The sequence below is a fragment of the Mangifera indica genome, chromosome 10 (assembly GCF_011075055.1).
Source record: "Mangifera indica cultivar Alphonso chromosome 10, CATAS_Mindica_2.1, whole genome shotgun sequence".
NCBI classification, from domain to species: Eukaryota; Viridiplantae; Streptophyta; class Magnoliopsida; order Sapindales; family Anacardiaceae; genus Mangifera; species Mangifera indica.
The window spans coordinates 2,869,029-2,896,931 of NC_058146.1; the positions used below are offsets into that span (position 1 = coordinate 2,869,029).

The 27,903-nt window shown below is 36.2% G+C and overlaps 6 protein-coding genes and 1 pseudogene across 10 annotated transcripts; all 7 read left to right on the forward strand.

Moving 5' to 3' along the window:
- The first annotated feature begins 737 nt into the window (after nt 1–737).
- Nucleotides 738–1,968, forward strand: LOC123227374 (probable carboxylesterase 5). Its single transcript, XM_044652149.1, has one exon. The coding sequence runs from the start codon at nt 839–841 to the stop codon at nt 1,799–1,801; it is 963 nt and encodes a 320-aa protein (XP_044508084.1). The 5' UTR covers nt 738–838; the 3' UTR covers nt 1,802–1,968.
- Nucleotides 1,969–4,996: 3,028 nt separating this feature from the next.
- Nucleotides 4,997–6,201, forward strand: LOC123227375 (probable carboxylesterase 2). Its single transcript, XM_044652150.1, has one exon. The coding sequence runs from the start codon at nt 5,099–5,101 to the stop codon at nt 6,062–6,064; it is 966 nt and encodes a 321-aa protein (XP_044508085.1). The 5' UTR covers nt 4,997–5,098; the 3' UTR covers nt 6,065–6,201.
- Nucleotides 6,202–6,520: 319 nt separating this feature from the next.
- LOC123227376 (probable carboxylesterase 5) lies at nt 6,521–8,400 on the forward strand. The gene has a single exon (XM_044652152.1). The coding sequence runs from the start codon at nt 7,311–7,313 to the stop codon at nt 8,262–8,264; it is 954 nt and encodes a 317-aa protein (XP_044508087.1). The 5' UTR covers nt 6,521–7,310; the 3' UTR covers nt 8,265–8,400.
- A 129-nt stretch (nt 8,401–8,529) lies between these two features.
- On the forward strand, nt 8,530–14,959 carry LOC123227798 (annotated as a pseudogene).
- A 1,751-nt stretch (nt 14,960–16,710) lies between these two features.
- LOC123227718 (cyclin-dependent kinase inhibitor 7-like) lies at nt 16,711–18,103 on the forward strand. 2 transcript variants are annotated; one of them, XM_044652837.1, is made up of 4 exons: nt 16,711–17,078; nt 17,249–17,343; nt 17,467–17,664; nt 17,796–18,103. In XM_044652837.1, exons 1-4 carry the CDS (start codon nt 16,785–16,787, stop codon nt 17,863–17,865), a joined length of 657 nt encoding a protein of 218 aa, XP_044508772.1. In that variant the 5' UTR covers nt 16,711–16,784; the 3' UTR covers nt 17,866–18,103. The 2 variants fall into 2 exon arrangements, with proteins under 2 accessions (XP_044508772.1, XP_044508771.1); XM_044652836.1 differs by having other exon boundaries at nt 16,712–17,078; nt 17,455–17,664.
- Nucleotides 18,104–19,516: 1,413 nt separating this feature from the next.
- On the forward strand, nt 19,517–22,813 carry LOC123227717. The gene is made up of 7 exons (XM_044652834.1): nt 19,517–19,781; nt 19,893–19,950; nt 20,131–20,211; nt 20,301–20,336; nt 20,465–20,704; nt 20,793–20,934; nt 21,715–22,813. Exons 1-7 carry the CDS (start codon nt 19,597–19,599, stop codon nt 22,203–22,205), a joined length of 1,233 nt encoding a protein of 410 aa, XP_044508769.1. The 5' UTR covers nt 19,517–19,596; the 3' UTR covers nt 22,206–22,813.
- Nucleotides 22,814–24,077: 1,264 nt separating this feature from the next.
- LOC123227639 (B3 domain-containing protein Os01g0234100-like) lies at nt 24,078–27,891 on the forward strand. 4 transcript variants are annotated; one of them, XM_044652726.1, is made up of 7 exons: nt 24,078–24,342; nt 24,417–24,506; nt 25,904–25,935; nt 26,043–26,199; nt 26,290–26,496; nt 26,717–26,780; nt 26,857–27,891. In XM_044652726.1, exons 1-7 carry the CDS (start codon nt 24,265–24,267, stop codon nt 27,642–27,644), a joined length of 1,416 nt encoding a protein of 471 aa, XP_044508661.1. In that variant the 5' UTR covers nt 24,078–24,264; the 3' UTR covers nt 27,645–27,891. The 4 variants fall into 4 exon arrangements, with proteins under 4 accessions (XP_044508661.1, XP_044508660.1, XP_044508662.1 ...); XM_044652725.1 differs by having other exon boundaries at nt 24,079–24,342; nt 26,037–26,199; XM_044652727.1 differs by having other exon boundaries at nt 24,079–24,506.
- Nucleotides 27,892–27,903: the final 12 nt, after the last annotated feature.

Consider the following 27,903-nt stretch of genomic DNA (forward strand, 5'->3'; position numbering starts at 1 on the left):
TTTTTATATGAGTTTTACCCTGAATATATAAATGACTTGCAATAGTTAGTTTTTTCATGAATAAAACAAATACTAGCTTTATAGTCAATAGCACATGGTGTGGAAAATATTGGGCCTGCTTTCATATCTTGACAGTTTTATCATGACATCAATTGACTTATTGATATTTTTTCCGAGATAGCAAATATGAGCTATTAAAGTATCATTGATGGAGAGACCTTAATCTCCCTCCATCAATGCCGCCACACAACTCTTCTAAAACTAACGCCTCCAACTTCCCCTCTTGGCGAGCTCAATTCAAAGCTGTACTCACTAGTTATGATCTTCCAGTTTATGCCAGTGGTGACTTACAGTGTCCATCTCCAACTGATGAATCAAGCTTCTCTGGTGCCTTAGGGCTACGACGAGACCATCTTCTCCACCATGCCATCCTTCGTTAGTATCTAAAACTATTGTTTCCTTGATTGCAGCTTCAAATCCTGTAGGTTCTCCTATAACACTTCAATCCAACCTGTTTTTTGAATGATGGCAGTCCCGCAACAGATGTCCACGAGTACAGAAGTGACCAATTTTATATGTTCTCTGTCAATATTTTCATAACTAATCCTCTCAGAACCTAACCAAAAGTTCCCTCATTTATTTTTAGACTTGGTACGCGGCTTCGTCAACTTCACCTTGTATGGAAAATATTGGGCCTGTCTTTGTCATATTGGTTATTCAGTCGCATCATTTATGTCATCATTTAAAGCTCATATTAACTCGGTCTCTCATCTGCAAAAACTAAACCGACAATTTTCAGTGCTTACTGCATCCATATTTTCTGCTCTTCTCTTTGCAAATGGATCCAGCTATGGAAGAAGAACCAGTCCACGACTTCTCTCCCTTCTTTCGCGTATACAAAGAAGGCCGTGTGGAGAGGTTCATGGGCACTGATTTCACCCCCACTTCGGTTGATCCCAAAACCAGCGTTGAATCCAAAGACGTTGTTTTTTCTCCTGAAACGGGTCTCTCCGCAAGGCTTTACATCCCAAAACTCCACAACCAAAACCAAAAACTTCCTCTTCTGGTTTACTTCCACGGTGGAGGATTTTGCTTTATGAGCCCTTTCTCTGCTATCTACCATAATTACCTCAACAATTTAGTCCATGAAGCCAACATCGTTGCAGTCTCGGTCGAATATCGAAAAGCCCCGGAGCACCCTCTGCCGGCAGCTTATGAAGATTCATGGGCAGCTCTCAAATGGGTCGCTTCTCATGCAAACGGAGACGGCCCAGAAGATTGGCTAAATTCTCTAGCTGATCTCGACAAGGTGTATTTTGCCGGTGAAAGCTGCGGCGGCAATATATCACACCACATGGGCTTGAGGTATGGCAAAGAGAAACTTCAAGGTCTCAAACTCGCAGGAATCATTTTGATTCAGCCATATTTTGGTGGCAATGAACCAATTGGTGCCGAGGCTTATGATTTAGAGAAAATAGAATTTACAGAGAAGTTGTGGCGGCTGGCGTGTCCTGGGACAACCGGGTGCGACGATCCGCTGTTTAATCCGGCGGCTGACCCGAATTGGGTGAGCCTGGAGGCCACCCGGGTTCTGGTTTGTGTTGCTGAAAAGGATTTTTACAGAGATAGGGGATGGTACTATTTTGAGAAGCTGAAGGAGAGTGAATGGGGAGGTGTTGTGGAGATCGTGGAGTCCAAAGGAGAAGATCATTTGTTCCATTTGTTCAATCCTACTTGTGAGGGTGCTTTGGATTTGCTTAAACAGATTGTTTCTTTCATCAATATTCAACACAAAGCATGAATATTTCGGTACCACTTTTTATTAAGTGCATTGTACTGTATTGGATTGGATAGCAAATAAGTGTATTGTATTGGATTGGACAGTATTATTTACTTTCAAAGAAGCTTTGTAACAATAATGTATCAAATTTCTGAACTATGCTTAAACAGTTGGTGTCTTTTATCAAATTACAGTCTATACTTATTAGATTCCTTTGATCTGAGTTGTACCTGAACAGATAAAAGGCTTATAATGGTTGGTCATACAATAAGAAAACAAAAATTAAAGCTCCATAGTCACACTATTATTCTTACTAATTAATGGAGAGTACTTTTAATTTTCATGTCCGATTTGTTGATGCGAATTTATGTATATCTACAAGAAGTATATAGGGCTAGGCTAAGTGCAAGGATATATGATAGTGGCAGCTAAAGTTATTGGATGATTTTGTGTCCACTATGTGTGATTAGGACTGGATTTAAATCGAGTCCGAAACGACCTAGCCCTATATAAGCTTAATCGAGCTCGAGTTACTCGTCAAATTTTTCAATAAAAAATTTTGATACAAAACAACGTCATTTTGATCAATATATATTAAAATGACGTTGTTTTAATAACGAAATAATTAAAAAATTGAGTTCGAAACTAGTCGAACTGAATTCAAACCGAGTTTGAGCTTGACTTTCACGAGCTTAACAAGCTTGAGCTCGAACTTGAGTTCTACTATATACAAACTGAGCCGAGCTCGAGCTCAAATGAGTTCAAGCTCAGTTTGACTCGAATCCAATCCTATATGTGAAATTATGTGAATCCACGGTTATGTTAGTTATAATTATGAAAAAAATTTTGACACAATATTAATAATTATTACAAAAGAAGTACTATGCGAAGGACTTTGTGTATCTCTTAGATCCCTAATCAGGATTAAGAGTCTTCTCAAAATCAAGTTATTCATTTATATTTATAGGATAAAGAGTTAGAATTATATTCCTATAAGTCATACTGAAATTTCAAATTTAGAAACTCTTTTACATTTCATATGAAATTGGGATAATTAATATGATCTCAATTTGGTAATAAATTATTGGTTGACTATCTAGACACGAGATAAAAATGGAATGTATTATGATAGGTCATTATCTTTGAGTAAGGGGTTTTTATGTTTCTACATGCTAGATTGATTTATATGTAGAGATTATGTCTATCATTGTTCATATAACTTATCACTTCAGATTGACGTATTATTTTTTTATATGTTCTTTATAGAGTTTGGTCAATGAAGAGTTTTATCATATAATAATTGCTCATCAATTTTTGAAGTGCAAATAGGACTTCGTAAATGCTTTATCATTTTATATGGATAGATGACATGTAATCTTTCACAATTTGAAAACAACATTTTCACTTGTGTATTTATTGAGTTGTATGCTTTGTGTCATGCATATCTTACGTTGTCTCATAAGTTCTTTTTGAACACGTTTCGTGTGCATTGTCAAATTATGATACATTTTGTGTGCATCATTAGAATAATAGGTTGGGAAAAAACCACCTCTTGATCCCATTGTGGATAAAGGAAAACAACCTATGAAGACACAAAATAAAAGGTCATTCCTTGATGACATTCCTAATGTAGTTGTAGAGAATAATATCACGTGGGCCATTTGCATCTTCGAGAGGGCAAATGTGCTTTCCCCTTATCTTTTTTGGATAAATGATCCATTTATTGTTAGTGGTCCTTACTTTACCTCATGAATTCAATGGTGAGCAAATCATCTCAAAAGAGTCTTGGATTTGGTTATGAGAAGTTAATGTATCCATGAAGTTCATGATCTTTACAAAATGTAACATTGAGGTAGATTATTGCACCTTTCATTATGTCCTTTTTGAATGTTTCTCTTTTGAATCTTGACTAACCATTGCTCTTGTTTGCAATTTTTGAGTATGCTCCCTCTTTCATTCAACGAAGCTCATCTTGCCTTCTAGGGTAGAGAGCAAGGAAACAACCCACCTAAAGAAGGGCTGGTGTTGGTGAGTCATAGGCTTGTGGCTAGGGTTGGATTCGAACCGAGCTGAGCTCGGCTAGCAGCCAGCTCGGGTTCGGCTCGGTTTATTTATGGCCGGCTCGAGTTCGACTCATTTTTTTATCAAAACGACATCGTTTTGTATATATATATGAATCAAAACGATGTCGTTTGTATAAAAAATTTTAAACAAAAATCTACCGAGCCAACCCGAGCCAGCTCGAGCTCGGTTCGAGCTGGCTCGGCTCGAATCCAGCCCTACTTGTGGCCTTATGACTTGAACTTGTAGTTCGAATAGCGAGAAAAATGTGACTGAATGGCTTGAACTTGTTGTCATAATCAAATTACTTATACATCACTGAGTTTTTGCAATATTACTGAATTAGGACGTAGTATATTCCTCGTATTGATATTATATTCTTTCATTTATAGATAATTTATTATATAATGTTGTGGAAAAATCTCCCTTTTTTCCAAAGTATTGATCTTTTTCACTAAATGTCCACACCAAGAAGAAATCAAGTTAAGGGAAACTTGACCAATTTCTGATATTTTATTAAGGAATTTGTCAATAGTCTCTGGCAATTTCTTATCCTATTTGTATATAAAATATTTGTTCTTGTCTTGTTCAAATTTTATTGCCAAAATTGTTGGCTAATGAAAGCAAGAAGCTTCTCATACCCATATGATCTATAACAGCTCCTGAACTAAATCACTATGAACTGAGCTTTAAACCACTTTCTGTTTGATGCTGGTTCATTTAAGTTCTTGGAATAAAGCTGATCTCATGATTTTTACATGGCACCATTGATGAAATTCTTTTCACTTTCAACACAGGATCATTGTATAATATTGTCGTTTTACATGTGTTTTATGGCAAGTATTAGTGATGCATAAAGTAACAATTTAATTACGTATATAAAAAATATATATTTTGATAATATTAATAATAAAATTATTATATAATATCAACTCAAAAGATGAAATTATATCGGTAATAATTATAAATATATTAACTAATAAATATTATATTAATATAAATATGTATATTTATTTTAATTTAAAATTTATCCAACATCATTTCTGGTCCCCCATTGTTGCCACTTGACACTGGCGTGTTGCATTTTTTAGATGGGAATTTAATGGCATAACAGGACTCTTTTTCTAGGTGTTTGTTGTTTTCCTGAGAATGGTCAAATTAATTATTGGGCCTGCCTTCATTATCATAATCAAATTAATTATTGATTCAAAGTTTGAATAGTAATACTGGTTTGGTGATTGATTGATAGGCTCAGCAATGGATCCTGCAGGCATGGAAGAAGAGGTAGTCTTTGACTTACCTCCCGTCTTACGCGTATACAGAGAAGGCCGTGTAGAGAGGCTCTTCGGCACTGATTTCATCCCCACTTCCGTTGATCCCAAAACCAGTGTTGAATCCAAAGACGTTGTGTTTTCTCCTGGAACTGGTCTATCTGCAAGGCTTTACGTCCCAAAACTCCTCAACCAAAACCAAAAACTTCCTCTTCTGGTGTACTTCCATGGCGGGGGATTTTGCTTGATGAGCCCTTTCTGTGCTATCTACCATAATTACCTTAACACTTTAGTCCATGAAGCCAACATTGTTGCAGTCTCAGTTGATTATCGAAAAGCCCCGGAGCACCCTCTGCCTACAGCTTATGACGATTCATGGGCAGCTCTCAAATGGGTTGCTTCTCATGTCAACGGAGATGGCCCTGAAGATTGGCTAAATTTTCTTGCTGATTTCGACAAGGTGTATTTGGCGGGGGAAAGTGCTGGCGCTAATATAACACACCACATGGGCTTGAGATATGGCAAACAGAAACTTCAGGGTCTCAAACTTGCAGGAATTATTTTGATTCATTCATATTTTGGGGGCAGTGAGCCTATTGGTGCCGAAGCTGATAATTTAGAGAAAATAGAATTAACACAGAAGTTGTGGCGGCTGGCTTGTCCTGGGACAACTGGGCTCGATGATCCGCTGTTTAATCCGGCGGCTGACCCGAATTGGGCGAGCCTGGAGGCCACCCGGGTTCTGGTTGGTGTTGCTGAGAAGGACTTTTACAGAGATAGGGGATGGTACTATTTTGAGAAGCTGAAGGAGAGTGGCTGGGGAGGTGTTGTGGAGATTGTGGAGTCCAAAGGAGAAGATCATGGGTTCCATTTGTTCAATCCCACTTGTGAGAAGGCTTTGGATTTGCTTAAACAGATTGTCTCTTTCATCAATGTTCAATACAAATCATGATAATTTCTGCACCACTTTTTTCTTAGGCTGGTGTATTGGATTGGACTGGATAGTATTATTTACTTTTGAAGAAGCTTTGTAATAATAATGTATCAAATTTCTGAACCATGCTCAAACGAATTGTGTCTTTTATCGAATTACAGTCTATGCTTCTTCTGATCTCAGTTTTACCGTGAAAATATAAATGACTTGTAATGGTTAGTTAAGAATACAAAAGAAGTTAAAAGCTTTATATCATCTCATTATTCTTACTCATTGAAAATACTTTTATCTTTTGCGTTCAATTAGTTGATTCAAATTTGCGCATATCAGCAAAAAGTACATGAGGCTAAACCAAGGTTTCATGCTTTTCGAAAATTCTAATGTTCTATCAGTTTTATTAAATTGGTGTTTGTTTTTAAGTATGTCATTAGCATAGTTAGTTTCTTAGTTTTTACTACAGAAGCACATGCTTTCCTGTTCAACTATGCTTGCTTATCTTGAAGTCTCTTTGATCAGGCACGACCAACAGAGGCGGAAATGGCAGAGGCTGACCAAAATCAAAGAGAGAAAAGGCTCAAAAGGAGAGCTTTTCCTCGAGACACGTCAGAATACCAGGTCTGCAGAATTTCTGAGTTCTCTTTATGCGTCTTGCTGAATAATTTTTGCAATGATTCGCACCCAAATCTTGTAGGCTGCTTGCCTATTTGTCTGATGACCTCTGGAAAATGATTGACCCTAGTTATTTCATTTGAATCTGTGGGGCCTCATCCGTTAACCTTTTCGGCTGACCACTCAAATCCTGAAATACCAGCGCCAACTGAGAGAGATGCTCATATTGAGATCTTTTGTGCATTCCTTTCATGTTAGCAACTTGCAGAATGCTTTCACAATTTATTCCTGATTAGGATGACCAATTTTATATGGTATCTGTCAATAATTTCATTCCTAACCTCTCAGATCCTATCCAAAAGTTCCCTCTTTTCTTCGTAGTACATGGCTTATTCAACTTCACTTGGTATGGAAAATATCGGGCCTGTCTTTGTCATATTGGTTATTCAGTCGCAACATTCATGTCATCATTTGAAGTTCATGCTATTCAATATATCATCAATTGCGTTCAATCTTAATGTAAATTGTTGATTTTCGTAGATTACTGTCAAATCATAAAACAATATTGCATAAATTCGGTCTTCATCTGCAAAGAGTAAACAAACAAACTTGATTGCTTATTGCATCCATATTTTCTGCTCTTTTCTCTTTGCAAATGGATCCAGTCATGGAAGAAGAACCAGTCCACGACTTCTCTCCCTTCTTTCGCGTATACAAAGAAGGCCGTGTGGAGAGGCTCATGGGCACTGATTTCACTCCCCCTTCGGTTGATCCCAAAACCAGCGTTGAATCCAAAGACGTTGTGTTTTCTCCTGAAACTGGTCTATCTGCAAGGCTTTACATCCCAGAACTCCACAACCAAAACCAAAAACTTCCTCTTCTGGTTTACTTCCACGGCGGAGCATTTTGCTTGATGAGCCCTTTCTCTTCTATGTACCATAATTACCTCAACACTCTGGTTCATGAAGCCAACATCGTTGCAGTCTCCGTCGCATACCGAAGAGCCCCAGAGCACCCTCTGCCTACAGCTTATGAAGATTCATGGACAGCTCTCAAATGGGTTGCTTCTCATGTCAACGGAGATGGCCCAGAAGATTGGCTAAATTATCTTGCTGATTTTGACAAGGTGTATTTGGCTGGGGACAGTGCTGGCGCTAATATATCACATCACATGGGCTTGAGATATGGCAAACAGAAACTTAAGGGTCTCAAACTCGCAGGAATTATTTTGATTCATCCATATTTGGGAGGCAGTGAGCCTATTGGTGCCGAGGCTGATAAACCAGAGAAAATAGAATTCACAGAGAAGTTGTGGCGTCTGGCGTGTCCTGGGACAACTGGGTGCGATGATCCGCTGTTTAATCCGGTGGCTGACCCCAACTGGGTGAGCCTGGAGGCCACCCGGCTCCTGGTTTGTGTTGCTGAAAAGGATTTTTACAGACACAGGGGATGGTACTATTTTGAGAAGCTGAAGGAGAGTGGATGGGAAGGCGTTGTGGAGTCTAAAGAAGAAGATCATACGTTCCATTTGTACAATCCCAGTTGTGAGAGTGCTTTGGATTTGCTTAAACAGATTGTTTCTTTCATCAATATTCAACACAAAGCATGAACACTTTGGCACCACTTTTTCCTAAGTTAGTGTATTGGATTGGATTGGATAGTATTATTTACTCTTGAAGAAGCGTTGTAACAATAATGTATCATGTTTCTGAACTATGCTCAAACAATTGGCTTCTTTTATCAAATTAGAGTCTTTACATATTAGATTCTTTTATTAAATCCAAAACGAGCCTATCAAAGACGACTCCTCCTCTGTAGTCTGTATATTCATGGCGGTTGCTTTTGCTTCGGGACCCCTTTCTCCTCCACCTACCAGAATTCCGTTGACACTTTAGTTCATGTCTTCGTGAAGCTAACATCATCGCCGTCTCCGTAGATTACAGGAGAGCCTCGGAATTACTAATTAATTTTCTTGTGAATTTACTATAAATACGATTTTATTTCTTGGTTTCTTTTGAAAATTAAAAAAGTTAAGGACAAATTGGTCAATTACAATTGATCAATTTATTTTTTCCCTCGCAATAAATCCTTCAGGCTTCAACCAAACCCCTCCAAGACCCAACCGATCAACGCCGCCCAAATTTTCGCACTCCACAACCAAAACACAGGGGAAGCAGGCAACACTGTTAGCTTAGGGTTATTCTGACTGTCAGTAACAATGGTGAGAACGGCTTTGCTTCGCGCTCTCTCCTGTTCTTCTTTCGCGTGCAACAGATATTACTTCCGGTCTTTCCGCAAACTCTCGCAATCTCTCTTTTCTCGCGATTCTTCATCTTCATTATCTGCCACCAGAAGAAATCATCTCCGTTTGATTCCTAACCTCACTAGACACTTGCTGAACCATGGTCACACCAGATTACGTGCTCCCTTATCCTCTTCTCTTCACTTCAATAAACATTTCTCAACTCTCTCTGCGCGCGGGGTCGACTCTTCTCTTACACAGCCCTCTCTTGGTACCAAATTCGTAGTGGTTTCTTCGTTTTTGGAACATCATCTGTTACCTATTGCATATAATATTAAAATTACAACATAAATGTTTTAATATCTTCAATTGAACTAAAATGTGTTATATACCATTATATTTAAAATAATGTCATTCAAGCATATTATGAAGGAAAAACAATGTGGAGAAGAAATCATTTGAATAGATATGATATAGATGGATTTTAGGATATTTTGTTAAGAAGTTAATACAGGGACTGATTTGCATTTCATATTTGGCATAGATGTTGTTGAAGTCAGTGATGAGGCTATGGAAATGCATGGATTCGAGAAGGATTCAGAAGAGTTCATTAAAGAATGTAAATCAAAAGCTGTACTTTTCAAGCACAAGAAAACAGGTGCTGAGGTTATGTCTGTATCAAATGATGGCGAGAGCAAGGTGTTTGGCATTGTCATTCGAACTCCTCCGTAAGTATAATATAATGTACCTGTTTCCCTGATTTAGTACAATTTATTTAAGTATTCATGTGGAGCCAAAATCAGGGGTGGGATTTTAGTCGGTTGAACTGAGCGAGTTTGAAATCTTGAATTTTGTGGAGGGCATTGCCACTTTGCTTATGTGGCCAATTGATTAATATCTCCCAATATGAGATATAATATTGGTAAATCTTATTACATTAATTGGTACTTAAATGTTTTAATTGTATTGGGCATTGTTATGTTCCTTGATATGTGTCAATTCTCACGGAACTTTAAACATAAACCATGTTTTGGTTGATTGTTTAATTGTTAGCTGCTTAAGATTGTATCATCTCTTTGTACATAATTGACAATGCAGGAAGGACTCAACTGGGATTCCACACGTACTGGAGCACAGCGTACTGTGTGGTTCAAGAAAGTATCCTTTGAAGGAACCATTTGTTGAATTGTTGAAAGGGAGCTTGAATACTTTTCTGAATGCATTCACCTATCCTGATAGGACTTGTTATCCAGTGGTTTCCACAAATACTAAGGTAAGAATGATTTAGACTTATAAAGAATAGAGCTTAAAATTGGAAAATCTTGCTTTAATTTTTTCTTTAACCACACAATTTGTTTTCTGAACAGGATTTTTATAATCTGGTTGATGTCTACCTGGATGCTGTCTTCTTTCCAAAGTGTGTGGAGTACTTCCAGACTTTTCAACAGGAGGGTTGGCATTTTGCGCTCAACAATCCTTCAGAGGAAATAACTTATAAAGGTTTCATTTTGATATATCACTTTCTTTTATTATGATTGAAATGCCATTTTCCAATGGAGGAGGGTTGACTTATCCTGATGACAATTCATCCAACTTCTGGATTTTTTTTTTTTGACCTTCCTGCTTTATTCTGAACTGCAGGTGTTGTTTTCAATGAGATGAAAGGTGTTTATTCCCAGCCTGACAGTGTATTAGGCGAACCATTCAACAGGCAAGTTCTCCACTATTTTCTGGTTGTTTTCCTTTCACATTCCTTTCATGTTAGCAACTTTGCAGAATGCAATTTATTCCTGATTAGTATCCCTGAAGGGGAACCCTGAATCATATTATTGTATGTAGTGGTAAATTCATGGCAGAGTATTGAATTTCATTTCTTTCAATCTATTTGTTAATATGTTATTGTCTACTTGTACATCAAGATTGTCTAGCTATTCTATGATATTTGTTCAGAGGCCCTGTGTCTCTAACAGGTTCAAATGCTTGTATGTTGATTCACAACATATTGGTTGTCTCATGCAAATTCGGATACAGCCATCTTGTTGCAATTTATAACCATGTCTAGCAAATTTTTCACAGGCTCTATTTCCTGACAACACATATAGCGTTGACAGTGGAGGTGACCCCAAAGTAATCCCCAACCTGACATTTGATTATATACATCTAGTTCTTAGAATTTGGTGGCATATATCAGCCGGCATTGAAATCTTACATGGCTGACCAATTAGTTTATGGAAATGGAAATATCCTTCCTTATTTGTGCTTTGTTTCATGTTGCTCTGGTGAGGTCAGTTTGGATAAAAAAGATAGTTCAATATTATATTATATCTTGGATTTGTACCTGGAACATAACTCCTTCGATGACCCCTCCTCCCCGCCACCCACCGACACGCCCCCATATTGTGTTTTGTTATCATTTTCTTAGAGAAACTTCAAATTTTGGCATGTAGTGTTAAAGGAAGAAATATTGTTTAGGATTTGATATATGTATTTTGTTAGATCTGAAATATTATTTTTGGTCCTTACCTCTCAGTTTAGTTTGAAGGACAAATGGGTAACTTAGCAAACTTTTAAACAAAATGCAATCTCCTGTTTTGTTTGTTAGGGGTATTATTAAAGTCTACCTTCATTTCTACAACTAAGCTGCTTAGAGTTTTGACATTACATTCTATACATAATTGACTTTACTGATTTAAATAGTATTTCTTCTTGTACTTTTAGCTACTTAGAATTTCTGCAAGCTCTTGAAGAGAAAGTTGATCAGGACTGGGATGGCGTTTCTCCATCTCTTGAGGAGATTCGCAGATCTGTACTCTGTTGAAATCAGTGCCTGATTAATATGACTGCTGATGGCAGAAATCTCAAGAACGCAGAAAAGTTTGTTGGAAAATTTCTTAACATGCTTCCTACCAGCTCTGGTGTTGAAACAGCTAGATGGAAAGCTGAACTTCCTCCAACAAATGAAGCTATTGCGATAACTGCACAGGTACAGGTTTCTTTCCTTCATCGTTTGAAACCAAAACAAAGCACTCACCACTTTCTGAAGATCCATATCATTCCTTTCTCAGGTAAATTATGTGGGGAAAGCAGTTAACATCTATGACACCGGTTACCAACTGAAAGGGACCACCTATGTTATGTCGAAACACATAAGCAATACCTGATTGTCGGGTCGCATCCGTGTTAGTGGTGGGGCTTATGGTGGTTTCTGTGATTTTGACACTCATTCAGGTGCATTATCATTTTGTATGTGTTCACTAGCACTATTTAATTGCTGTTTGACAATCTGACCTCTGAATCTGTGTAGCTGTATTCTCCTTCTTATCTTATCGGGACCCAAACTTGATGAAGTCACTAGATGTCTATGATGGAACAGCAGATTTCTTACGGGAGTTGGAAATGGATGATGATGCGCTCACCAAAGCAATTATTGGGACCATTGGGGACGTACATTCATACCAGCTTCCAGATGCCAAAGGTTATGGTAGGTATGTGGACAACTAGTTTTGTTTCCTAGGAAATTATCTGTCCTTTTTATAGTTCCAAATATTATATAAATTTTTTTGCTTGCTTAACATTTCCTTCTGAAGAGATAGACATGGGAGGGGTTTGTTGCTATGCTGGAAACCTGTATGTTTGTGTGTGTGTGATTTGCACTGTCAGAGATTATGAGTTTTGCTCTTGAATGTACTCATTATTATTGTTGTTGATTCTGTTGGTATCCTCATGTTAATGTTGAATATTATATTCTTCTCTTTTTCTTTTTCCTTTTTCAGTTTGTTACGCCATTTATTAGGTATTACAGAAGAAGAAGAAAGGCAAAAAAGATGGGAAGAGATATTGTCTACAAGGTAAAGATTTTACTTGTAATTATTTGCATAGATCAATTATTGAACTTGTAAAACATGCAAAGGGTAGAAAGACTTCCTGTGTGATTTACATGGCTTTCTGTTGATGAAAAGCATTATAAAAATGATCTGGATCTGTAAGCAGAACTTGACATTACTCAAGGCTGCAATGACTTTTTCTTTGTCTTTGACTCATGGATGAAAATCTTGCTTCCATAGATTTATCTTTTAGGCTTTTTTACTGAGGTGTAATCAATCCTTTTTCCTTCAAGGAATTTGCTGATGCGGTTGAGGCCATTAAAGACAAAGGAGTTGTGGTTGCAGTGGCATCTCCTGATGATGTTGATGCTGCAAACAAGGAGCTCTCTAACTTCTTTGAAGTGAAGAAAGCCCTCTAAGAACCATGAAATTGCTCAAGACCTCGAAAATAGCTTTAACAGCAAGCATTTCTCTTACCCCATATTTTTCCATACGGTATGAGATGCCCTAAGTTTTTACTTTTCAATTTTTTTTCATGGTAACCATAGAAATAAGATGGCTAAGTAGAAGTATTCACAGCATATGATGCGGTAAGGACCATGTCAGGCCCTGCTGTTAAAAGACTCAATGTTAAACATTAACAGTATCCTTCAATTATTGACCTGTTGAAACTTGTCTTAGTCTTTCCTTCTCCATCTCAAATATTGATAACAGATTTAGTGAACTATCCTGAATATGGTCCATTATTTGTATCCCAGAACGTACAGTCGGTAGGAAATCCTGTTTCTATGCAAGCCTAGGCGATGTGAATGGTGTGAGGATCCTGTTATTCTGTTTGATAAACAACATAATGTTTATTCGAAATGCCACAGGATCCATAATATTATTATTAATAACTGATGGAATTCAGTTTCTAATTTGAATAAAGCTATACGTATAAAAAATTTTTCTAACTTATTTGTACACACAAAGGTGACAACTTGTGATTGGATGATGTAATTGTTTATTTTTTCTCTTACTTCAAAATCGTCCAATTAGATATTATCATATCAGATTGTAGGAGAAAAACCTTAAACATACTGGAATACTAACTGTATATATATATAGACATGAAGACTGATGATGCTGAGTAGACTAATTTGGCAGAGTAGGATGTCTGCTTTTGTAAAAAGTCCTTTAAGTTCCTCAAAAAAAGGCTTCTACAGCAGCACTTTCAAATTGGAAGCACATGGTATTCAATACATGGACCATCTTTGATGTAAATTATGGCATGTGCATTTCATTTATCTGACCCCTCCATGCATGTATTGATGCCTCCATTTTTCTCTCAATTAAATACACATGTTATTACTGCTCTCCTTGTTTTGTATCTGTTAGCTGTTTTTGTTCTTGACTTGTCCCTTCGCCAGGGCCAATTGTATTTACTGCCTAATTCAATTAGGTCAACCATCTCCGTTCCATTTATATGTTTACCGCAATATGATATGTTTTTTTTTGTCTATTCCCATCTCACAATGCTTTTAAAAAAAAAAAAAATTAGGGTTTATGCATGCACGTAATGAAAAAGTGCTATTTTTAATAATCATTTCACATGCAGCTTTTTCAAGGTAAGTGCTTCTGTTTCCCCCATGGAGTAACCCAGCCAACCAAACAGGAAATTTCCCTCTATAACTGCTTCATCATTACTGCAATTAAGACGAAGGACAAAAGTAGCATTAAATTAAATTTTTCTTTAGCATAAGAGAGGGAAACTTGTTTTTTTCCTCCCCTTTTTTTCCGGTTATAGCATGCACACCTAACTCCGAATCTCTTCTTCATTTATGTTTGCACAAAACTACCATACATTTATAGATTACTTTGTTCACGGTACAATAGATTGAATTCACCTTCTTCAATGAGCATCAGAATCTCTGAATCTGGGTATCTTATAATTATATAATATTGATTTCTTGTTTAGTCAAACTTCATATTATTTGATCCTGTGGCATTCATCATCTACATTATAGGCTGTGCTATATACGGAGAGAGAGAAGAAGGAAGAAGGAAGAAGGAAGATGAGTGCACGTTTGTTCAAGATTCAAAAATATTGCAGGTAAATAATGTGGCTAGGCATTAATATACGTGGAATCCTATTTCTCGACACAATTCCCAATGTAACCAACGAGCTACCCCTAACCACTTCCTCCTTTACACTATATTAATTCATTTTAAATTTCACCAACCAAACCACATTTTTTAGGGATGTGCTTTTATCCTAATTAATAAATATACGTATTTTATATATATATATATATATATATATATATATATATATATATATATATTTAAAATAATTTTTAAATTCAAAATATATTAAACACATATTTTATGTTATTTTTGTATTAAATATGAATTATACATCATATTTTTTAATTTCTGGTTAAACTTAAAGTACACAATTATTCATTCTATTTTTAATTATTTACAAAAATACCATTGTCATTTAAAAAAATCTAATGATATTTTTTTTAATTCCCAGTCATAATTTTGTATTTTCCTTCCTTGTGTTTTGTATAAAGATTCACTTTGGTCTGAAGCTTGAAATTTAAGTTGATTAATTTGTTTATTTTTTCTAATTGACTAGTATGTTACTTAATGTATAAAAAATTTTGATTATGTATTATGTTATATTATATTTAATAATTAATTAAATACTTTACATTTTAATTGTTTTATTGATTTTTAATAAGAGATTTGTGAAAGATACTAAAATTATTATGATATTGTCATATTTTTAGAAATGTATTATTGACAATATGTTATATTAAATTCGTATTTACACATTCCGTACTTTTCTTGTATGCAAATTTTAGGGTTTTTTTAATTAATTTATTTTTATTATTCGTTGTATTATCCATATAATTTACGTATTATTTTTTTCCTGTTCTTGTATTTATTAACTAGGGCTTCTACCATTGCACTTTCAAAATTTTTTAAAATTAAATTAAATAAATGGTTTAAATTTAAAATTAAATTAAGTCATTTTATATTTCAAACAAAATCAAATTAAATTGAAAAAAATATAATTTGAACTAGTTTGGATTATAGTGTAACCTTATTTAAAATATTCACTTTTACATATTTTATATTTAATAAATAGTAATTAAATTATAGTTATTTAAGATATAAAATAAACTTGTAAAATGAATATGAAACCTATATGCAATAAACATGTAAATTTTTATAAAATCAATTTCAAATAATTTTTTGTACAATATAGAGATTATTTCAATTTATATTGCTTTGAAGGCTTACTCCATTAGCCTTTAGAATGGAAGGAATAAAAAATGTATTGGATGTTGAGTTATGTGTAGTTTTGGAAGTGTAATTGTTTCTTTAATTAAAAAGGGGGTTAATAACACTCAAAACATTTTTAAAATTTTTTAAAAAGTAATATTATATACACTTATTTTTTGACATATAAATAAGTGTATATATATTATTTGATGATATATATTAAATATGTATTTATTTACGTATTCAGAGTGAATATATATAGTTTAATATTTTTAAAAATTCTTAAAATGTTATTAACAGTCCTTTATTTAATAAAAATTAATTAATTAATGAATCAATTAATTTACAATCAAATATTATAAAATTATATATACTTATTTTAAATATATAAATATGTATATATTTATATATATTATTATATAAAAAATAATTTTAAATTAATAATAAAATAATATTTAATTATATAATAACATATATTAATAGTTTGGTGCCGCAAGACAAAAGTGGCTCGTTAAATTTATCAACATCGTAACAGAATAACAGTAACTGCGCCGTTAGCGCTCCGTCATCTTACGTTTGACAGAAATTGGGGACCACATAGAGATTAACAATAATAAATACATTCTCTCCAAACGAATCCTGACCCTTGAATCAATCGACGGATCTTAACGCACCACACCACACCTCACCTCAATTTCCTTATTTTTAACTCCCTCCACGCTCTCTCTCTCTCGTTCGAAACCTGAAAACAGAAAAACGAAACAAATTTAAAAGTATTTTCAGAGTAATGGGAGACTGTACTAAGAACACTCAACGAATTTCTGGTACTGCAGAAGAAGAGATGAAAGAAGAAGAAAAGACTTCAAACACAAGCATGCTTTCTAAGAGAACAAAATTTACTTCACAACAGTTGGACGATTCGGTGAACAACGACAACGAACCATCAGCCAACAATGCGCCTAAAAAAGATCACGTTTCTGTGAAAACGGTGACATCCTCTCCTTTCCTCTCCGCTCCTCGATCCTCTAGCAATAACTCGCTTCAAGTCGTCAAGGATTCCTTGAGTTTCGCAGATCTGGAGGTGATTTTAAAATCCAACTTAAAATTTTTCTTCTCTCGAAATATTTTCTAGTTCTCTCTGTTTTCGTGTTTATGCTCCCAAAAAGCAAGTAAACAACTTACTGTTCTCTGAATTTCAGAAATTACCGCTTCTAATTCTTTTGTTGTAATTCTTTTTCTTTTTTTTTTTAGTTGGGACTGAGGAGTCATCATAATAAATTTCGCGTTTATTTAAGGGAGGTTACCAGCTTTGAAACGGATGTCGATACAAACAACAAAAATTTCAGGTTTACAATTATTTTCATTAATCAACCGAAAATCCAAACGAATCGTCGTTTTCAGTTTTTCTTTTTTCTCTTTTCTTTACGTTTCAGTTTCCTCTATAAAGCAAATTTTAGGTTTTCTGTCAGGAAGGCGAGTCCGTTGAGAGAGATTTGCGTAGGCTCACTGCAAGCCTCAATGGATTCACAACCGAATAGGCCGCAAGTGTCTCCCCGTAGAATTGCACAGGCAGAGGCTGTTTCAGCGGCTAGGATGCCGTCACTGGTGGAGATCGATGAGTTTTTCGCTGCAAGTGAGAAGGCTGAGCAGAAACGATTTGCAGAGAAGTGAGTAATTCTTTTAAGTGCACAGGATAAGAACTGATACTCATTCTGCGCATAATAGCTCACTACGGAATCAAATTCTAACTAACAAACAAACATTAACATGTTTTTTTTAATTTGTTTTTCATTTTAAGGTACAACTATGACATCGTGAAGGATGTGCCGCTTGAAGGTCGCTACCAGTGGATTCAACTGAAGCAATGAAATGGAAAAGAGAGAGGAAGAGACGGAAGGACAAAAAGGCTAAAGTCACAGTGGGTGGTACAGAATTTATACAAGTCGGGTGATTTGTTAATGGTTACACTGTACAGCTTTCCCTATCTAAATATATATAAGAAGCTAGCTCAATTCTGCTCACTCAGTCTGGTTTTCAGCACCAAATACTAATCAGAAGAGAGAAGCTTCTTATTCTACAAACATATAAAAATTAAAATTTCTCATACTCCCATCCCCACTTTGCTTGAAATTTCATATTGGGTTATTATTCTTATAATGAAAAATAATAATGAGAAACTATATATTATACAGATCCCTGACAAAATTTGCAATATTTTGTCGTTGTTTCTGGGTAGAAATACAAATGTCAGCGTTAACTGAAAGGCGTTTTTTGTTTGAGCCTTGATGTTGGTTTCATTTATTTTCAGCTTTTTTTTTTTTCTTTTTTTTTTTGAACGTTTATTTCTGCTACTTTTCTTCTTTTTGGGTTTGGGGGCTAATTTTGGAATATTCGTTTAAAATATCAGGATAAGATTCTTTTAGGCAAAATCATCACCAACCTGCTGTTCCTACGCCTCTGAGCCACTCCGGCCTTGCAGTTGCAGTTTGTTTGTATGGCAAGGCAACAGTGGGGCCGTCTGAATTCCTCAAAAGCAGAGGAAATTTCAATTGCGAATAACCGTTTTCCAAATTTCATCATGGCTATAAACTTCAGGTTAATTTTGTGTACAAGAAATCCTCCCAAATCTGCAGTTTAAGCTGACAGGATTTGCTGCATCTTGTCGTCCGCAATCAAAGTCGGAGCAAGCAATCAGAAAAAACAACCAGATCCGTGGCCACGTGTCAAAAACCCATAAAATTAAACACCATGACCCATTTGAATAAAAAAGGGAATAGGGAGTTGCACGTTGCTGTGTTACCGGTGGTGGGTTGGCTTTGGATCTGGTGAGGATTTTTTTATTAAATGAGGTGGTGGGGGATGGAATGTTGCTTATTAATGAAGAGCAAGTTTAATTTGTTTGTTTGTTCCCCCTTATGCTTACTGTAAACGACTGATTGTTGATTTTGATGTTAATCTTGGTAAACTAATGACATCAATCACTTGCCCAATAAGTCAATATGCCATGGGCATGGGCATGGATCCCTCTCCCTCTCGCTGTGCTTCTTCATGTATTAATTTAGATGGGAAAGTTTAGAAACCACCATCTCCATTTGGGCTTTCAAAATCTCTTATGAGGTTTCTCAACATAATATGGGCTTTTTGATCAAAACCCACTTTGTATCTTCTCCATCTTTTGGGCTCATAGGAGACCGCCCAACAGAAGAATTCCCAGTAAGAAACGAGCAAGGGCCGATCACTGGCTAATTGAATCCGAAGTTTTACTTTTTGGTGTGGTTAATTTGACTTTTATAAGGTAGTAACGTCTAACCAACCAAATGCCAGCTGAAACCTGCAACCAAACACCCGGAAACCAACCCGTCAAATTTCAAAAGTTAATTCAATGGCTGTCCCGTTTACGTGAAAGCAAATACCAGTCCCAATAACTTAATGCGACGTCGTTTCACAGCCCAATCCATTCTCATCTGACGTGGCACCTCCGGCTTTTTCACCCACTCAACCAAACTCATGATTTCTCAAAAAAATAAAATAAAATAAAATAAAAATAAAACTCTGGTGCTCAAGTTCAACCAAAACACGCATATAATCCGTTGGTAGAAATGCTAGGTGATGGCAGTAACAGCGACGGTACTGTGTTTTGGGGCCGGAGAGAGCCGACCTTTCGTGGAATTGCTGTGTTTTTCGCTTGGGTTTCAGTTCACGAGAACCGGCTCAGAAGTTTCGTCGATTTGTACTCTTCCCTTGGATGGAATTCCCTCGTCTCTCGTGCCCATTTTCTCGACGCGTAACTTCTCCCCTCTGTTAATTATGCTTTTATTTTGGTTTTGTTTGTTTATTTATTTATTCGGAATTTGTTTTAATTTTTAAAATGTTATTTTTGCCAAAATTTGTGCAGGTTTTATCCGGAGAGGGCAACATCGATAGCCTTTTTTCTTGTCAATGAGCTTGTGGAGGTAATATTTGATTCTAAGTATGTACCGAATGGGTGAGATTCTGATTGAATCTTAGTGAAAATTTGAGTTACTCATGAAATTAGATTTGTCAATTCAAACAGGATTAGGCTTGTATGAGCTTTGAAAAAATTTCTCTTTGATGCATGAATTAAAACTCATCATTGTTTTTGGATTTTGTAGGAGCTAAAGATTAAACCATGTCCCGTAGTTTTCGTGGCTTTTTCTGGTGGTCCGAAAGCTTGCATGTACAAGGCTTTTCAGGTAAATTAATGTGAAATTCTTGTTAGACTTTTGGTTTTCTGAGATGCTTTCGGCTGTAGAAATTAATTTTGCTGCATGTGATGCTGCAGATTATTCTGGAAACATGTGATGGTCATCTTACTGCGGTATGTGCCATGTCCTTGCTTGTTCCAAATTATAGTAGTGATTTTGTAATCAGGCAACTATTTTTTTTATTACTAATTGTAACTACCCATGTGAAGTTACCCAATCTTTGGTTCCTGTTTTTATGAAGGATGAAAGTCGATTGGTCAGACATTGCCTTGCTGGACACATCTACGATTCAGGTCCCATAGATTTTACAAGTGATTTTTGTGCTCGATTTGGTCTTCACCCCACTATTCAAAAGATTCCTGGACCATTAAAGATTGTCTCTTGGATTGCAAAAGGGGTTGCTTCTGGTCTAGATGGTTTATGTCTTACAAGGTTTGAGTGTCAACGTTCTGAGTTTTGGCATACTTTATACTCTTCCATTGTAAGTTTTTATCTCGTTTATGGTCCCTTTAAGTTGTCTTTAAGTCTTCCCTATTCGTTGATCTGACGTTTGTCTGTATCTTACGGAGGACCTGGGGGCTCCATTTCTTTTTTTATGCTCAGAGAATGATGAATATGCACCACTGCAAGTTATCTTTAATTTCACTCAGCGTATACAAGAACTTGGGGGTGATATTGAGCTTGTAACATGGAATGGCTCTCCTCACATAGGTTTGTCTCAACTCTCAAGCCCACTTGTTGGCTTTTATAATCATGTGGTAACATTTTGGCATTTAGACCTTGTTATAGCTATTTATTGCATTTAAGGTAATTAATATGTTGGATATTAAGAACTGTTGTTTTGACTATTTGCCAGTGTTTCCATTTAAATGCGTGATGCAATTAACAAAGTGCCTAAAGTTAAATGCAAAATGTGTAAGCAGGCTAATATGCTGAATTCTGGGTGCCGTAGACATTAGGCATTTTCTCAGTTACTCCACATTTGATTAAAAGGTTCTGGTAGATGAAGTTGGAATTCATGATTTCTAGTTCATTCATGTGATTAATCAAGAAGGTGGAAAGGTCCTTGCCTGTCAACTGGTACCAAGGGCGTTGATGCTAGTTGATTTGTTACATAAGATCATGTTATTTATGTGTAGACCCATGCAAAAAGATTATAGAAGATTTTTGGCAAATAAGTTTTGGTGGGATCTTGAATTCAGTAGGATGTCGTCCGTTGGCATCTTCATTTTCTGTAATGATGTGAGATTCTACCTCAGAGACTGGGGCTTGATATCTTGTTATTTGGTCAATGAAAGATTCTATTAGATCATGGTCGTTGATTTATGTTATCTTCAATATTACAGGATGTGCTATAAGCATTTCTCATTTCTGAATAATGCTTGCTTTTTTCATTTTTTATTGTTTTGTTTGTGACTTTTGATTTCTGATTCTAGATCAAAGGATGTATGTTATCTTCTTGATTGATGCAATGCATTTATTTTTCTTCAGGTCATTATAAGCATTATCCTATCCAATACAGGGCTGCTGTAACTAGTTTGCTTGAGAAGGCTATGTCAGTTTATTCCCGGAGAGTCCGACAACCTGGGGAAGGAGCTGGCATAGAGGGTATGCATGATGAGATATCAGAGTTAATTTGTGACCTTCAGAAAGTAGCAGTTAACTCAAACCGGAGCCTCAGAAGAGTTGCAGTTGGGCCAAGCGATCACTTCTTCTTGCCAAGTTCAGCAGAGCATCACAATGGTCAAGACTCTCGGTCTCTACACGATGAAGGCAATGAAAGATCAATATACATGCCTTCCCCCCCAAGAATCAATGCACACAGTGTTCTTGGCCAAATCCTCTTTGATGTTTGTGTTCCTAAGAATGTTGAAGGTTGGGATATTAGATTTTCTAGCTCTGCAAACCGGCTGCCATTTGCCTCTTCTCGTAGAAATTTACCTTCCCGTGGTTTCAAATGCAACCGTCGATCAAAATTATGATATCTTGAAGGCTATACTGGAGGAACTCTGCAGTTGGTTTTCTTTGGCTTGTTCAGAAGCTCCTAGAGACTATTAACATAAAGCTATTAATCAGTGAGGTGTGGCAGCAATGTGTGCTTCATCAGTGACGCCTTTCAGACATTTTGGAGAAAGCTTGGTCGGTCATGGTTTACTTGTCTTTAGGTTGTGGCTAAATCCTTCAGCGTGAAGTGTACAAACATGATAGCAAAAGAAATATCATCATATCTATAGAATGAAATAACTGTTAAGGACTGATCTGTATTTGTATGTCTGCTGAGCTACAGGATGTCAGTTAATAAACCAATCCTGTGGTAGAATATATATCACCCAGAAGCAGCGTCATGATAACCAACCTTGTGCTGTATATGGTGTGCCATCAGTATCTGAAGTTAAGGAGCAGATGTAAATTGTAAGATAGTCGTTGTACAAAAATCTTTTTTGTATGACAGTTAGTATATGAGCAAGAGGCTGGCGTTTGAAATTACTTTGGCTTGTGCTCTGACTACCTTCTTTTTACTGCTGTTGTTTATTTGGATATGTTGAGAAAAGTTTCACATTCGGAATAAAAAATCTCTAAATCGACTGTACATTAGCCTTCTTTTCTGTTCCATTGAAGGGATTTTTGCTTTAAAATGCCCTTCGAATAATTTAGATATAGCCTTAATTTGAAGAGTTTTTAGTATCTTATCTTCTCCACAGGCGGAGATAATTCTTCCAAAGTCAAGAAACAATTTCTCAAATTCTTTCAAGTCGTTCTGATTTAATGTGTGAAGCGTGTGCAAGTACCTTCCAAATCAAAACGCCCATTTGTTTGAATCTGGTCCACAGAAAAGGAAAAAAACAATTGAAGATTGACCATGAGTTTGGATTATCAACTCCTAAGTAATTCTGCGACGTCAATGGCTAAGAAAATTTGCCTATGGGTCCTCACAATTCACAAATATCTTTTTTTTATTTTTTTTTGGGGAGAAAAAAAAAACCATTTCTGTACAGTATTGTTAAATCCTGCTGTTATGCCCTGAAGAGCAGATAATCATTTAAGCCGGTTGATGTTAACTGAAATTGCTTGGTTTCAGATGTTATTTGAAGGGCTTCAGATGATAGTTTAGAGACGAAGGCATAAGATTAATAAAAACAAAACTGAAATGTGTTTAGTTACTGGCTACTTTGAGCATACTGAAGCTGGAGTTTTCTTCTGATAATGGCTATTTTTTGTTGGATTGCTAGCTTTAAAAGGTCGCTGGTATATTGTATTATTATGCTATGGAAGAAGCAGAAGTTCTCTGATTGCCATACTCAAACACAATTATTCCCACATGAAGTTGAAGTTTTAGTTTTAATTCCATTTGCTCATCGGGCCTCAGGGCTTCCAAATCTTTGCTTCCTGTTAATTATGTGCTCTGACAGGAATTTGGAATGCCAAAGCTGACATTTCAAATGTTAAAGGAGGAAGAAGATACTTTGATGATGCTTCAACTCATTTCAGGATTCCAAAAGCTTCTGAGTGACTATGAATATGACAGATTATCTGTAATTTATGATTAAAATTAGACCCAAAAGCCAAAGGACAAAACCTGATTACTCAGGAAGTTTTTGCATATTCCATAATGACACTGGAATGGTTTTTCTTAAGCTTAAATAAACCACTGTTAACAATTTGCCATCTTCAACTAGAAATAATTAGATTTAAACTTCAGGATTTGAACTTTTATTTATTTATTTATGCACATTTTTTGTTGGGTTAAAAGTATGCAACTTAATGGGATTATTAATGTAATAAATGAAACAGTAAAATTTCAGCGACAGATTTCGGATAACGCTAAGGAGACACAAAAATCTTACACATTACAACGTAAATCAACCTGTCCGGAACTCCCCACCTTTATCTCGTTTTATTGTCATTGGTGTAATACAATAATTGGTTAAAAAGGACAGAAACGGAGCACCGGGTAAACAACAGGAAACCCAACTCAAGAAACTTGAAAGCCGATTTCATTTCGGACTTTACAGTTTTCGGTTTCAGAAGAGGAGGCTGAATATGGATGACCCAGAAGCCCCACCCCCTCGTTTTTCTCTCTCTAAAGAAGATGCCTCGGATACTATTTCTTATCCAGCGGTTGTCCCTTTCTGTCTCTTTTTTCCTGTTCGTGCATGTTTTGGCTTAAATTTATTTGTTCGTTTCTTTTTCAGATTGATAAGCAGAGGAAGTCTTCTGAGAGCGAGCTGAAGCTTACTCAGATTTGTGATATGTCTCCGGATCCAAACTTCAGGACTGAACTAGTGAGTACGAATTCCGGTGATACTTTTCAGTGATCAGGGGTTTTGTGCTGCATAATTTACGTTTAAGAGTATTAACAGGGTTTATCTCCTGTCCTTGTTTTTTTTTTTTTTTTCGTTTTTGTCCTGTGAAAGTATAGTTTTTTCAATACTTTCTGTTCTGCAATGTTTTAAGGTTTATCAGTATTGAGGCATTTTTGTGCCTGGAAAGTGGGATTATATGAAACCCGATGCTGAGTTTGTCAAAGTGGTGATAACCCTGCATAGGTTTAGGCCACTGTGCTTCTGTATTAGGTATTAGGTATCGTTTTGTACCTTTTGGTGCTCTAGATGTATTTCAGTTTGGCAGTTGTTCTCCATTTTGTGCTGCTGTTAAACTGTTGGGGCAGCCTCCAGGGTTTTTTCCTGCCTTCGTCAGGTGACTCTAGAATTGGGGTTTAACGTGCCTGAGAATTAGTCTAGAGCTCTAAGAGTCTTTTGAGTGCCTCTAAGGCGAGAGAAGAAGATCATGCAAACACAAATAAGTTAGTTATTTCCCTTTTGCTTATTCCTGAGAGCCCATATCATGGATTTATCTGGCTAATTTCCAGGTATTTGTGCAATGACTACCATGTGCTTGGCTGCCACTGCTTTAAGAGTTTGAACACCTTGATAGTGAGATAAAAGAGAATACATGCACGTAAATAGAGTTCCATTTTTGTAATGCCTGCAGGCTACCCTTGGTAGCCCTTACCTTTAGAGACCATTCCGTGTTGTTCTAACTCAAGCTAAGTATGGCCTCACATGTTGTGCATTTTCTTACACTGTCTTCTGATCAAGGTGCCTCATTTGCAACCCAAGATTTGGAGCTTGTCCTAAACTCCTGATACCAAATATTATGTACTTAACGAGGACATTGACATATGGAGGATCAATTGATGAAAATCATCTACCCAAGTCCAAGACTTCCTGGACTGATAACAAACCTGTCAAAGCTTGAAATTCTTTTTATCTCATATATAGTTCTTATAGGTTTAGAAATTGTAACTGTCTCAGTGTTAAACAAAGGCCTGATATAAACTTGCTGCTTTCTTTTATTTCTTTTGTCTTCTTAGTTTTCCTTCAGTCATCAAGAATTTATTTCTTTTTTCTTGCGTTAGTTCTGTGTTATCTTTGATTGTTCTTCAAGGATTTATTATTGACTTTGTAATCAATCCTATATGGTACTGTTCTTGAACTGGCTAACTGGATTCAAGCTTGGTAGTCCTCATAGATTGTCTTTGAAATACTACATAACCTAGTGTCTATTTTACTTCTCCGTCATAAATTTTTTCAACTTATTAAATGGTTTATATGGAATCATTTTTCTTATAAATTGTGATAATGAGTTAATTGAAAATTTCTTGTGAATTTTTTAACAGGTAGTATATGAAAGTTTAAAGGAGTCTAGAAGGTCTGTGCTTTTACCTTTGATTCTTATAGCCTTAATTTCAGTCTCTGAAAGGTTTAAATGCTGTTATTTCTTATATTGATTCCTTGGTAATATACCTGAAGCTGTAGACGGAAGAGAGCCATGGTTGATGATCTCTATGATCATACCAAAGTTCATTCGCCTGTAATAGAACGAGCAGAACAGTTTCGAGCTAACCTTGAAGCTACCTTCCCAAGCTTTTGTAAAGCTTTGGTTAAGTCAAATGTTACTCATGGGTTTTGGCTGGTAGGGTTGATATTCTGCCCCAAAGTTAAGAAAACAATAGTTCGGCCAGTACTGAAGAGCTTAATTTGTTTCTAACTTCTATGGTGACAGCATCTTCCTATGCGATTCTGCAAATCACATATGCCAAAGAATGATTCAGTATTTACTCTGGAAAATGAAAAGGGGGGCGAGCATAAAGTAAACTATATTTCACAAAGGACAGCACTGAGCGGCGGTTGGAAGGCATTTTGTGATTCAAATGGACTAAATGAGGCTGATGTTCTAGTTTTTCATTTGATTGCACCTTTAAGGTTTAAGGTACCATTCAAATCTTTCTGCTATGCTTATACATCAGGAACTGTCTTAAAAATTGCTGACATCATTAGTAATTGTTTTAGTTCCTCATTTGCCTACTTTGCTATGCCTCACATTTCTGGTCCTTTGCCTACTTTTAATTGCATTAAGTTTTGTTTGAAGTAGTTGCTAAATCTTTTATAGTCTTAACTTATTTGTTGCATCTTGTTCTCCATTTATTTAGGTGTTTATAGTGAGAGCAAATGGATTTCCAAATGTAAATGCTGAAGCAGAACCGCTAAAGTCTGGTTTGTTTCAATACTAGAGCTTTTAGCTCTGTTGCTATTTCTAAATGACTAAAAAATTCATTTGATTTTTTTACAGTTCCCTTGGATGTTGAGTTTCAAGCAACAATACAAAATCAGATGGAGAAGGAAAAGATATCCAAGAAAAGGGCTAAACGCTTAAATTCTCGTCGAGGTTCTATACGAGACAGTATTCAAAACAGCCGCCTGATGGCATTAGAGACCACTAATGGGCATGCTATAGATCAATTTGAGAATGGAAGTGTAGATCTTGATTTTAACACTTCAGAAGGGCTTCAGTCTTCAGAATCCACCGGTAATTTTAAAGAAGTGAAGAGCATCGACAATTTCACCATTCTTGTGAATGATTCAGCTATTGATTTGGAGCTCTCTGATCGCCATAGGACTAAATACTATGAGCTCTGCTGCTCTCAAAATTCCTTTTTGCATAACCATCTTCTGAAGAGCATTAACTGTAAATTGGCTGCTGAAATAATTACCCAGACTGTTAATATTGCAGAGGCCATTAGAGCTTGTAGCCTTTTCACATCTCGAGCTGATTATGAGGTTTGGGACAAAACCTTAAAGGGCTTTGAGTTATTGGGCATGCATGTTGCATTTTTACGTGCTAGGTTGAACCGGTTGATGAGCCTCACACTGGAATTTGAAGAGTCTAAGGACTCAAAGAGGCTCAAAGAAGTAACCCTTGAGAAATCCTGCACCGAAGAGGAGATGCGAGCTCTTGAAACGAAGCTTTTGACATTGAAAGGGACAATGGGAAGATACAATTACGAGGTAGAGTCTTTGCGGGCAAAAGCTGAGAGGCATGCACGTAAATTCCAGGAGGAAGCGAATGCTCAGTGGTGATTATACCATTGCTGTTGTTGTTTGGATTTTCAATGTTATTACATGATGAGAGCATAGGGAGGCAGCTAGGATTTCAGGGTCAGAGAGAGCTCATTAGGTTTTTTTCTATATTTGCAGATTAAAATTCTGTGTGAATGCTGCAATTTACATGGTTTATAAGAGTTAGCCATGTGAGAGCTCAAACAATAATGTAAAATTTTGTAAGCTGATAATGTTGTAGCAGTAATCTCTAGTCTCCTTTCTCTAAGTTTTGGACTGG

Excerpts from the sequence above, each read along its gene's own strand:
- LOC123227374 (XM_044652149.1), top strand. The coding sequence starts at position 839 with ATGGATCCAGCTATGGAAGAAGAACCAGTCCACGACTTCTCTCCCTTC.
- LOC123227375 (XM_044652150.1), top strand. The coding sequence starts at position 5,099 with ATGGATCCTGCAGGCATGGAAGAAGAGGTAGTCTTTGACTTACCTCCC.
- LOC123227376 (XM_044652152.1), top strand. The coding sequence starts at position 7,311 with ATGGATCCAGTCATGGAAGAAGAACCAGTCCACGACTTCTCTCCCTTC.
- LOC123227718 (XM_044652836.1), top strand. The coding sequence starts at position 16,785 with ATGGGAGACTGTACTAAGAACACTCAACGAATTTCTGGTACTGCAGAA. Across the intron at positions 17,344-17,454 it reads ACAAACAACAAAAATTTCAG|GTTTTCTGTCAGGAAGGCGA; the intron begins GTTTACAATTAT and ends AGCAAATTTTAG. Across the intron at positions 17,665-17,795 it reads CAGAAACGATTTGCAGAGAA|GTACAACTATGACATCGTGA; the intron begins GTGAGTAATTCT and ends TTTCATTTTAAG.
- LOC123227717 (XM_044652834.1), top strand. The coding sequence starts at position 19,597 with ATGCTAGGTGATGGCAGTAACAGCGACGGTACTGTGTTTTGGGGCCGG. Across the intron at positions 19,951-20,130 it reads TTGTCAATGAGCTTGTGGAG|GAGCTAAAGATTAAACCATG; the intron begins GTAATATTTGAT and ends TGGATTTTGTAG. Across the intron at positions 20,337-20,464 it reads GTGATGGTCATCTTACTGCG|GATGAAAGTCGATTGGTCAG; the intron begins GTATGTGCCATG and ends GTTTTTATGAAG.
- LOC123227639 (XM_044652725.1), top strand. The coding sequence starts at position 24,265 with ATGGATGACCCAGAAGCCCCACCCCCTCGTTTTTCTCTCTCTAAAGAA. Across the intron at positions 25,936-26,036 it reads AGTTTAAAGGAGTCTAGAAG|CTGTAGACGGAAGAGAGCCA; the intron begins GTCTGTGCTTTT and ends ATATACCTGAAG. Across the intron at positions 26,781-26,856 it reads AGCAGAACCGCTAAAGTCTG|TTCCCTTGGATGTTGAGTTT; the intron begins GTTTGTTTCAAT and ends ATTTTTTTACAG.